Source organism: Hyaena hyaena, unplaced genomic scaffold, assembly GCF_003009895.1.
Source record: "Hyaena hyaena isolate Hyena2069 unplaced genomic scaffold, ASM300989v1 scaffold_1200, whole genome shotgun sequence".
In the NCBI taxonomy this organism is placed as follows: domain Eukaryota; kingdom Metazoa; phylum Chordata; class Mammalia; order Carnivora; family Hyaenidae; genus Hyaena; species Hyaena hyaena.
The window spans coordinates 410451-422538 of NW_024081824.1; the positions used below are offsets into that span (position 1 = coordinate 410451).

General features: G+C 38.1%; 1 protein-coding gene and 1 pseudogene across 1 annotated transcript in view; one reads left to right on the forward strand and one right to left on the reverse strand.

Moving 5' to 3' along the window:
* LOC120224552 (sodium/hydrogen exchanger 9-like) overlaps nt 1-10047 on the forward strand; it is a gene marked incomplete at its 5' end in the record, with an annotated part of 402148 nt that extends 392101 nt beyond the window's left edge. Inside the window, 1 exon segment of the mRNA XM_039222819.1 lies at nt 9726-10047. Coding sequence (XP_039078750.1) covers nt 9726-9857 — 132 coding nt within the window.
* Nucleotides 8328-9281, reverse strand: LOC120224553 (annotated as a pseudogene).
* Nucleotides 10048-12088: the final 2041 nt, after the last annotated feature.

Consider the following 12088-nt stretch of genomic DNA (forward strand, 5'->3'; position numbering starts at 1 on the left):
GGATGCCTAACCGCCTGAGCCACCCAGACACCCTAGGACAGGCCTTTCTAAGGAAATGGCATTTGGTCAGAGGTCTGAATAGTGTGGGGAAGTGAGCTGTGTAGGATCTGGAGAAAAAACAGTCCAGAGAAAGGCTACCACAAGGATGAAAGCCATAGAGTCACAATGGGTTGTGGAGTGCTCCATGAGTAGCAGGAAGGCCAGTGTGGCTGTGGATTGGTGAACAAGGTAGGAGCAGATGGATATGAACTGGGAGAGACAGAGAGCAGCCAAACCAAAGTGGCCAAGGTGATGAGTATAATTTTATTCTACTTGTGATGAAGGAAAAACTCTTAAAAGTTTGGAGCTTGGAAGTAATGGAATCAACCCTTTTTCAGAACTCATTTTTCTCCCATCTGTACTCTGCCAGCTGTTACAATGAGGTTAATTTTCATTTTTTCTAACATAATTTTTTATTTTTTAACACTATTCTTGCTTCTCTATGTGCTCTCTTAATTCTAACTGCCATTTTTTTTTCTTCCCATAGTTTCTTCATTGAAATTCTGTTTTTGGTTGTCACTTATGCTTCTGTGTAACCTGTGTGAATCAGGTCTGGTCACTGCAGCTCAAGGAAGTCAGAGCAGAGCTGAGAAAGGTCCAGAAAAGGGCAACTTCAATAACTTAGCAGAGGGAGATGAAAAGGATTACTATTTCTCCTGCAGAAAATTAGCACTAAGAAGGAATACAATAAAGTGTCTATAAAAATATGGAGTGTGACTAAGGTAAATGAAGTCTTGTTTGCTAATTCCTAGAAAACCATAACCTGGAGTACCCCTGAAATCTGAAAGAGCTCATTTGAGGAAGAATAAAAGGATTTGTTCTTCGCCAATCGATACTTACTACTCATGGTCATCTAGAGTTGCAAGGGCTGGAAATATAAGTTGGTTCAGGAGGAGAAGAGATTAATTAGCAGATGGTGGGATCATCTCATCTTTAAACAAAAATTAATTTTTCCCTGTGAATATTCTCAAATCTAATGTCCTAATTAACATATAGGAAACAGAATATTCCTATATATGAAAAATTAATTTTTCCCTGTGAATATTCTCAAATGTCCTAATAAACTTATAGAAAACAGAATAAATATTCCCATATATAAATATACAGATGTGTGTGTACATATCAATACATATATATGTAACATTTTTATTACATATATATTAACATTTTTATATGTATGTATTTTATATACATAATATATTTCTATATTAACATTTTTCCAAACTTGCCCCTATGCTGTTGGAATTGACTTCACAGAATATAAATTCCATACTATACCTCCACAACTATTTCAGAAATAGAATACTAAGCTCTATAAAATTGATCTGACCTAGATGAGGGGTTTTGATGTTGCATTGTAACTAATAGTATTTTGAGAAAAATGAGAGGAAGTTTTCAGAGCAAATCTCCTAGGTTTTCCCTTGGTAATATTGACTTATTGAGGTTATAATTACTGATGTTTTATACATCCAAAAGTGTATTTCCTCCCACTAATTTTTACTGCATAGGACTAAATTCCATATGTTTCTCTTACCTATACATTCTACCATTGCATGTTCTAGAAAGCAGGAATGATGAAAAAGAGCAAGTGAAGGAAGATGGCAACTACAATTTAGTGAGCACTTTTTATATATTAGGTGCCATGTGTATACCCACATTTCTTTACCTTGGCCAAACAGAACACCTGTTATAACCCCTACCTTATAAATTATGAAATTGAAATTCAAAGAATTAAAGGAACTTTCCCAAGACAAAAACAACAACAATAACAAATTTCAGACACTTCAAGAGCACCCAAACCCTAGTCCCTAGTTCCTCAGCTCAGTGAGGCGGCAGCTCTTTGCTTGGACCGTTCCTCTGCGTGGACTCTGTCTTCTTGCACTACAACTGGAATAGGGCCTCCAGGCAGAGTCCAGGAGAAGATAGCCTCCCAGCATTTGTTGTCCTTCTCTTGAGAATGACAGGCTTTTGCTGCCTGTCATCTAACACCTGAGTTCTAACATATATTTATGAAACCAGTTATTATATGATAGTCAACCAGTACATATTTTGGAAGTAATTTTATAAGAAGATACATTGTTTTGTTTTGTTTTCGGATATATAACACTGTATATTCGAATCACAAGTCTCAGTATGAGACTCTTTGCTTTGGTGTTTGTGGTTTGGGGCATAATGGGGGACACTAAGGGACATTATGAATTAGGATCTTCTTACACCAGGGTGCATTTTCCATTAGGATGTGTGTACATGGATGTAAGCATGTGTATGTTTGTGTGCATATAAAAGAGCTAACTAAATTATTATATAAATCGGGCATTAGTTAAGAACACAGTGAATTAAGTATAGTGAGATGATGTGAACTTCCTCCTGCCTATAAATCGATCCATCATTTTATGCCTTGTATTCACTCCAAAATCCCTAACATGATATATTGCATCTAGGATAAGTTTTGATATACCCTTAAGGGGAAAATGTATCTTCTACACCCCAAATATGTTAACTTTGTGAATATAGTTTGTAAACTACAAAGAGTTGTGACTTATCATTTTATTATCTCTTCCCAACTTCCACTCCAATGCCTTTTACGCTGGGAACTAACAATTCCAGTATATTGTTGTATTAGCTTTCTATTGATGCATAACAAATTATCCCAAAACTTTGTGGCTTAAAACAACCAATATTTATTATCTCACAGTTTCTATGGGTCAAGAATTTGAAAGCAACTTAGCTGAATGTTTCTAACTCAAGGTCTCTTGTGAAGCTGCAGTCAAAATGTCAGCTAGAACTACAGTCATCTGCAGGCTTGACCGGGGCTGGGGCATCCACTTCCATGTTGGCAGAAGGCCACCAGTTCACTGCTGACTATTGGCAGGAAGACTTATTTCCCCACCGCATGTATCTTTCCCTCCATACAGCTGTCCTGGTGTCCTCCCAGTATGGCCACTGACTTCCTTCAAGTGGTCTAAGACAGACAGCAAGGAGGCAGCCACAGTGCCTTTATATGACCTAGTCTTGGATATGGCCCACCATCACTTCGGTTCTATTCTAATGATTAAAAATGAGTCATTAAGTATAAGCTACACTCAATAGGAAGGGAAATTAAGCTCCATCTTTTAAAGGAAAAAGTGCCAAAGAATTTATGAATATACGTTTGTAAACCATTGCAATATTATATTTACCCGAACCAAATAATTTACTTTCCCCTGGATTAACTTGGATCTCCTATACAGAGAGCCTATTTGAACATTCCCTTTCTTTGTAGCTAAACCATGAGTTTAGTCCATCTGATAGTTTATCTATGTCTACATGTCACCGTAACAGTTTTATCCATCCTTGACTAGTTCTTTCCTTCATTTTTTTCTTCCTAAGCATGTATTTTCTGACTATACCTTCTGGAGAACGTTTATGAATTCATCATGGCTTGGGGACAGTGAGAAGATTTGCATAAAGTAGTTTCTTAGTGGAAGCTAAGAATTAATGATATATCTTTTAAAATGTAAATTTTAAAAAATTTCCTATTGACCTTCCATTGTATTATGCTCCTTCCTCAAAATCCAGAAATTTTTCTCTTTAGGGACACAGAATCTGGCCCTCTCCTTGGAAATTAGAAAATCAAGGCAATAAACTTGAAATTATTACATAAATACATTTCAAATTGTGGGGTAATGGTAGGGCAAAAGTACTGCTATCAAATTCTATTCACAGGTACAACTTGTAAAAATGCTCTGGAACCCATAAGGAGATCTTTGGGCTTGTTATGATAATTATTTGTCTTTATTATAATTCTGTGCAACTTCCACTGGCATTAATATTGAATATGAAATCTCAAGAAATAGAAAGGAAAATCTCTCTCTCCTAATCCATTGAATCCCCCTGAAATGAGGAGCAATCCCACATGATTATCCCAGAGCGGAGTTCATCCAGTTCACTTAACAAAGGCCCAACATTTGAATATTGATAGAGGAATTTATTTGCATTTGTTTAGTTCTTTTTCACTAAGGTTAATACAACAAACAGTCCCTTCTTACTTTAGTGTCTGGATTTCAAATTTCTGGTCTGAGCCTTTTGTTTCCTCCCAAAGGTCTAAATAAGGATAAAACAAAGAATACGTTCACAATTTTCCTATTGGTCCCTCTCTGGGGTAGTGCCAAGGGTGAGGGGGTCACTTAAAAGGTAAGCAATCACTCCCTACTGTGCTCAGTCACTTCCCAACCTCTGGTGTATTCCCTTGTCTAAGGAGGAAAAAGAAAGATATCTGAAGTTCCAGTCACTTTTACCTTTTCCCCGAAATAGAAGATAATAAAGGAACCAGAAATTGCACATATATCAAACACTCTGCTTCTTAGAGGTATCACGGGCAAATAAAAGTTAAGATTCAGTGCTCTTGAATCTCTGGTTCCCATTTACAACTGTGAAACATGAGGCTCAGAGTTGATAAGTGTATTGTTATTAAATGGTAAACGGTAGAGAGTCAGAACTCAAATCTTGGTTTTCAGTTTCTGTATCCTCTGTGTTCCAACACGCACACCACTTCCCTCTGGGACAGAGGAACTCAGAAGGAAAGAAATACTGCTAGTGATAAAGAAAATACCATCAAATTTCAGATTCTACTTCTAATGATTGCTCACATCCATTGTCCTTGGGTGTGAGTTGATCTCTGCTTCAGAGTAATCTAGGTAAATTAATGCTACCTGCTGTCCTCTGCCCATCTGGACCCTCCCAGAGGCTTGCCCTCTGTGCTGCCTCATCAGATACCTTTCCTGTTTCAGGGTGAGTGCAAAGGCTGGCCTTCCCTTGGCACATTTATCTTCAACCCCCAGTGAACAAGCAGTGCACACAGTAGACTAACTCATTTATTTCTACTCATTTATTGATGGCCTTTCATAACCGAGTTATTAAGTCATCAATAACTTCAGAGAAATAAATGAATGGATCCAGAACTAGGCCAACAGATATTTAAGATACCCACTGAAAATTTTATCTAGGATGGGCAGAAAAGTCAATGCTGGGTCATCAGTGGCATTTCCCTCACCTGGGAAAACATGGTCTATGTTATATTCTAATTAGAACCCAGTCTATTTCTTTACAAACTAATAAAATAAATAACATCTCTAATCTCCCAAGTAAAATAAAGAAGTTTGAACAAAGATTACATTTGTTAACATTTTCCAAAGTGCTTCCTAATATGTGTTGCTCTTATCAACTGTCAAAAAAATATCTCTGAAAGTTTTACCAGGAGTAGAGTATAAGATCTTTCACTAGTGCCTATGAGTTCGAGTATATTCCCCTCAAGAAATAAAATAAAAAGAATAGGGAAAGAGGAAAGAAAGGCAGAGAAGCTTTCTAAGACCTTGGAAAACCCTTGAAACCAGTATCAAGGAGTCTAGAAAAATTCCTAACACTGACATTAAGTTTCTATAGGGACACTTTCAAACCCATCAGCACTTTACCCAGATGATGGGATCCATGCATTTTCATTATGTTTTGGGGTGTAGGTAGCATCTGTGTCTTAACTTACATGATCACCCCAGAATCCTGACTTCATCTCCCTATTCAAATATTCCTTTGCCCTAGTTTACTCCCCACTTATAACTTGGGGGGTTACCTGGGTAGTTCAGTCAGTTAAGTGTCCAACTTTGGCTCAGGTCATGATCTCACAGTTTATGGGTTCGAGCCCCACATCGAGCTCTGCTGACAGCTCAGAGCCTAGAGCCTGTTTCAGATTCTGTGTCTCCCTCTCTCTCTGACCCTCCCCTGCTCATGCTGTTTCTCTCTCTCTCTCTCTTTCAGAAATACATAAAAAAAAAAAAAAAAACTTGGGGCCCCACCTAGATGAGAGAAATGTTGGTTGCTGAGAGGTCTCAAGTGTGCTTGGAAACCTCTCTGTGCCCAAGTTGCCTCAGTTTCCTCATCTGTAGAATAGGAATGATAATAGAACATACTTTATATATTGCTATAATAATTAAAAGAGTTAATATATGAAAAGCACTTAGAATACTGTCCAACACATGGTAAGTGTTCAAGAAGTGTCAGCTGTAATTATTGTTGTTGTCATTAATATTATATATAAATATTATTAATATTAATTAATTAATATTATATATTAATATTAATATATTTTATATATATAGTGTTTTCCATATGATTAGGACCTTGGAGACCAGCCAGTCCAATTTCTTCAATTAGTTTTGCAGTCAAGGAAAGCACAGCCCAATAACTTATATAATGTTTGTACTTCCTAACGTTTAAAGACTAGGTAAGATACTGGCAAAAAGAACATCTTTGGAGTCCGGCAGTCCTACATTCAGATTCCAGCTCTGTTGCTTGTGCTTACTAACCTTGTGACTTTGTACTCATCTCTTCCCTCCTCTGGGCTTCTCTAGGTCCTCACCTATACAATAGGTGTAACACGACTACCCTGATAGTGTTTTAAAAACTGAAAAATAATGACTGAAAAAGTTAATGACTGAATAATAGGACTAGCATGCTGCCAAGGAATTAATGAGCATTCAAAGTCGTTATCGCAAATGTCATTCACCAGGGCTGCTGCAGAGAGGGTGCTAGAGCCCAGGGCTTCCAACTGCCAGCTGAGCTCACCACCATGCAGCCTACCTTTACTTAAAAATAAACAATCCAACCAAAACCATGAATTTGCTTACACTACATTCTATCAGTTTTTGTCAATGACTATCTTGTCATCAGTAGATGTTATAGCTATCAAAAAGCTGTGCCTGCTGATGGATAAGATTTTGTAAGTCCTCTACTGTTCTTAAAGAAAAGAAAAAGAAAATGGGGGCAGGGAGAGAACTCTCCACTGTTGGCCCAAAGTTTTTCTAACTAGTTTGGTTTAGGATGAGTAGTTTTACTCTGCCAGCTAAACTCCAAAAGCTGTGCCTGTTGGAGAGATGGTGACTCAGAAACAGATTGCAGATGCTACAAAATAATAAAACACTATGTGCAGCCATAATTCTGCAAATCTGACACCTTTGTTGGGATAGAGAAAGGCTCAGGGAAGGACAGAAATTGAATTGACACCGGTTTCCTTTTGAGGGGAATATGATGAACAAAGTCTAACTCTAGATAACAAGGCATGGCACTCAGGTTTATCAGAAAACAAATTTTTAAAACTTAATGTCCCTGAAAAGATCATAGATGTCTCATGGTGGGCCTGGAAACGAGGAATGGGTTCCACGGTTCAAAGTTTGAGAAACACTTCCCTCTTGAAGATTTTACAATACTCATTTATAAATGAAAGCCTCTGAGAAGTCCCGTATATAAGAGACCTTTCCAACATTATCAGACCCGTCTTTTCCTAAACAATGAGCACAAAATTTCCAGTAGCACCATGTAGGACAGTGGCATTCTAGGAAACACCGTTCAAGAATTTATACAAGGTTTGCTGCCAGTTTGAGTTTTAGTTTTGTTGTGAGTCTCTGCTTCAACCATTTTAGACAAAGGATACAGACTAGACATGGACCACATTTTGCTTTCTTGTATTCCCATTTTATTTGTGGGGGTGGAACTATAACATCTGCTGCTACACATGTTTCAGAGAGCAGAACACAGCTCTTTATCATTCACCATCAATGGAACTGCCTGGGAATGGGGAAAAAAAGTAAATAAAATAAATGAAAGCAAATCTGCTTGGGTTCATCTAAAGGCTGGCTTTGGAGCAGCCAGTGAGTTGCCACTGTCTTCCACACATCATCATTCCTTGAGAATATTCACATTGTTATTGGACTGTGAACAAGTGTTACGATTTGGGGATGAAAACCGTGGGTCTGAACAAAGCAATGGAACAAAGCCATAAAGTCCATATTAAGATATACAAATGCTTTTATTGATAGAGAAAGTTACAACCTATTGAAGCCTAGAAATTTCTTTTCTTAATATGCAAAATAGGATACACAAAAGAACTAAAAATGCCACTGAATCTCCTTCCTACCACACTGCAATGTTCCTTATCATCTATCTCTAAGGTTCACCTTTTTTCACTTTCTTTTCTTTTCCTCACATTTCATCCTCTACTCTCACATAAACACCCATCAAATGCTTTCTCTTCTTTTTTCTTTTTTGTTGTTAATTTTTATTTTATTTCATAATCATAAACTTAACTCTGCAATTGAGCTAGACTTGGAGCTAGACTTAGTAAGGAAAATATGGAACCCAAAGAAATGCCGTAAGAACACAGATTATAGGATATTTTGAGCAGATGGGGGTAACGGGGTGCCCTTCTGAGCCTCAGAAGGAATAGTCTGGTAGTTAAGATAAAATGCAATTCACATTTATTAGATTTGTCCACAGTCAGCAATAGTGACCTTGCTGGTCCTGTCATTCCTAAACCCAAAGTACTCCATACTTCCACAATATTCATGCCTTCTTTTACTTTGCCAAAGACCACATGCTGACCATCCAACCACTCAGGCTTGGCAGTGCAGATGAAAAACTGGGAACTGTTTGTGTTGGGTTCAGCATTTGCCATAGACAAGATGCCAGGACCCATGTGCTTCAGGATGAAATTCTCATCATCAAATTTCTCCCCAAAGGTGGACTTGCCACCAGTGCCATTATGGATGATGAAGTCAAGTCACCTGGCACATAAATCCTGGAATAATCCTGTAAAATCAGGAACACTTATAACCAAATCCTTTCTCCCCAGTGCTCAGAGCCTGATAGTTTTCTACTGTCTTTGAAACATTTGTCTGTAAACAGCTCGAAGGAGATGCGGCCCAAGGGCTTGCTGTCCACGGCAATGTCAAAGAACTCAATTTGGTGGGGTTGACCATGGCTGTCTTAAAGGCCAAATGCTTTCCCTTTTTAATTCTTTATCTTCTTCCCTCCCACCCTGACCATTTTGGAAAAAAAAAAAAAAAAAAAAGACAAGTACATTCAATTATTACAGGCTTTCTATAAGTAATATGTATTTTAAAACTCATAAAATCAAAATAGAAAGATATCAAAAATAACCATAGCTTTTGGTAGTGATCAAAAAGAAAATGAATGAAAACTAGCTTAACAATTATTAGATTGTTATCATCCCTTTAGACTTGACCTTTTGGTAAGTTATAAATAAATACCATCCAAATTTGACAGAAGTAAACTACAAAAATCACACAACAGCAATCTGACAGAAATATCACTTTTATTGATGTCAAAAATATGGCATTTCTTAGATGTTTAATAAAGTAGGGATTATGAAGCAAAATAAATGTTGAATTATGCCACAAGAGTCTCATCCACATGGCAAGATCTATGAGCTCATTTGCTTGGCAACTGCTTTGCCATTTAGAATAATATGCCTACAGCCCAGGGGCACCTGGGTGCCTCAGTCATTTGAGTATCCAACTTTGGGTCAGGTCATGATCTCATGTTCCTGTGTTCAAGCCCACATCAGACTCTGTGCTAACAGCTCAGATCATGCAGCCTGCTTTGGATACTGTGTCTCCCTCTCTCTTTGCCCCTCCCCTGCTTGCGCTCTGTCTCTGTCTCTCAAAAAGTAAAATTAAAAACATTTTTAAAAAATTGCCTACAACCCAGAAAAAATTTTAATGTGGTTAAATTTAACTTGTTCAACATATATTTTATAGTGAAAATATATGAATATGTTCTATACTAATGTTGATGGTATATGTCAATATTTTATGTTGATTATTTATCCTATACCTTTTTCTATTGTCTTTCTCCAGGAAGAAAATAACTTGGATAAAAACACAACCAAAACAGAAAGTGCTTGGCTCTTCAGAATGTGGTACAGCTTTGACCACAAGTATCCTTTGATAATGATGATTTCCCAGATCCTGCTGCCTGGCGGAGATTAACTTCAAGCACTTAGTCATTGAGGTGTATGTTCCTGTTCTTCAAGAAACACAGAAAGGTAAGGTGAATTCATCACCAAATTTATCAAAAAGTAAAAATGTGTAAAGCCCATACTTAAGTGTTACAAAGAGCTAAAGTGAAATCTCTCAGAGTCAAATGAATTTGGTGTATCCATGGCAATCTAATATTTCCCTAAACTCCAGATGATAAAATCATATAGACCTGAGGACTGATCTGTTTAACTAGTTTTACTGTTCGTCCCTTTGAAAAGATCTTACTTCTGGTCGAGTTGGCCAGGGTAACAACAATCCTTCACCCTTTTCCCAGAAACCCATTTGTGTGCTCTTGTTTCATGTGGTAAAAACGTGGGGTGGGGCTGGAGACAAAGGGAATGAGTAGCCTGAGAGAAAGAATAAGTCTGATCACCATATTATAAAATAACATTACTTTGTTTTCTAGGCAGATTTGAGTTAGCTTTTCCTCATGAAGGCCAATTTTAAAATTCTACCAATCAGTGTAAACATAGTGGCCTCAATACACCTTGCTTTGTGACTGACAGGGCTGAGAAGTCAGGCCTGAAGGGCTTTGCCATTGTGAATTGCAGTAAGTGGTCCATCTCTAATCCCAAGCAAAAGCGCCACATAAGAAAGGGAAGAACAGCACTGAAATTGAATGTGTTGGGTCTTTGTAGTTAGTTTTCCACAGTCACAAATCCTTCTCCTTTCAGGGAGAAAATGTCAGTCACTGGGTGATTTAAAGGGCCTAAGTAATGATTAAAACCACAACAGATCAGTGGGGGAGGAAGTAGAATTAAGAACAATGAAAAGAAATTCAAAGAGTAAGGTGAAGAAGAGGTAAAATGAAAAGGGGAGAGGAGGCAAGAGCAATACAGGAAATCCACATTAGGGAGGAAAGGGAGGCAAATTGAAGGAATAGCTATGTAAGAAAAAAAATTATATAAGAATGAAGAGAAGCCCTGTGAAGATTGCAGATATAAGCAAAAGTAGAACAGGTGAGATTTAAAAAAGCAATTCTGCAAAAGTAGAACATTCCAAGAATTACAAAATGGACATGTGGAAGGTAGAGGTTTTTTGAGCCTACAGTTTTGTTTTCCCACAGCCCTTCTGTCTCCAGACAGATACCTTTCCTTGCTCAGTCTTAAGCCTTTATGGACAGTAGGTTTCCACCACTTTAAAAGCACTCCATCGTGGCCATTAACTACCTCTTGGAGGTTCTGTGTCGGAGGCCAGCTCCCTGAAGGATGAATGGTGTCGCAAGGGAGGGATGAGAGAGTCCCGAGATTCTTTCTGATCACCAGGTAGGCATCTCCGCTCTGACTGGGGCTCAACTTTATTTTATAATTAAGTGTTTGGGGGATGGCACAGAAGTGGCATTTGCCTAAGACAATGATTTCTGATAACAAACTTCTTTGATATGTAAGAATTTCCCAGAACATAGATTTGTAGAAGACTCCTGCATAACCTCTATCAATAGTGATTGAGGTAGGTGATTTATTTATTTATTTTTTTTACAAATAGTTTATTGTCAAATTAGTTTCCACATAACACTCAGTGCTCATCCCCACAAGTGTCCTCCTCTATGCCCATCCCCCCCCCACATCCATCAGTCCTCAGTTTTTGTCAGCATTCAAGAGTCTCTCATGGTTTGCCTCTCTCCCTTTCCCCCACCATTTCCGCCCTTCTTCTCCCCTTTGTTCCTCCGTCAAGTTCCTCCTAATCTTCCTATACAATCCTCCTATACATGCAAACATATGATATTTGTCCTCTGCCTGACTTATTTCGCTTAGCATAACACCCTCAAGGTCCATCCATGTTGCTACACAGGGCCAGATTTCATTCTTGAGGTAGGTGATTTAGATGCTTATCCTATGGGGAAGAAAGGTATCTTAGCATACCAGACAATGTTTTTAGCATAAAAAGGGTGAAGTTAGTTCTTTGTGGGCAGGGGTCAATAGCTTATTTGTTTAAGGCAGAAGTATCAAGAAAAACAGGTCTTTCAGGAAACACAATGTTTGCTCCCATAATCAAAAAAGAAGTTCCTCAATAGGTTCCTTCACAGGGACCATATTCAAAGCCAGAATAAGTCACTCACAAATGCCTTGTGGAGCTGAGGGGGGGGGGGGGGGGAGGGGGGGGGGAGGCAGGACTCCAAGCAGAAACAATTGGGTATGGGTGGATATCTGTCCTTAACTCTAAATTAGGCTCTTTGTCTC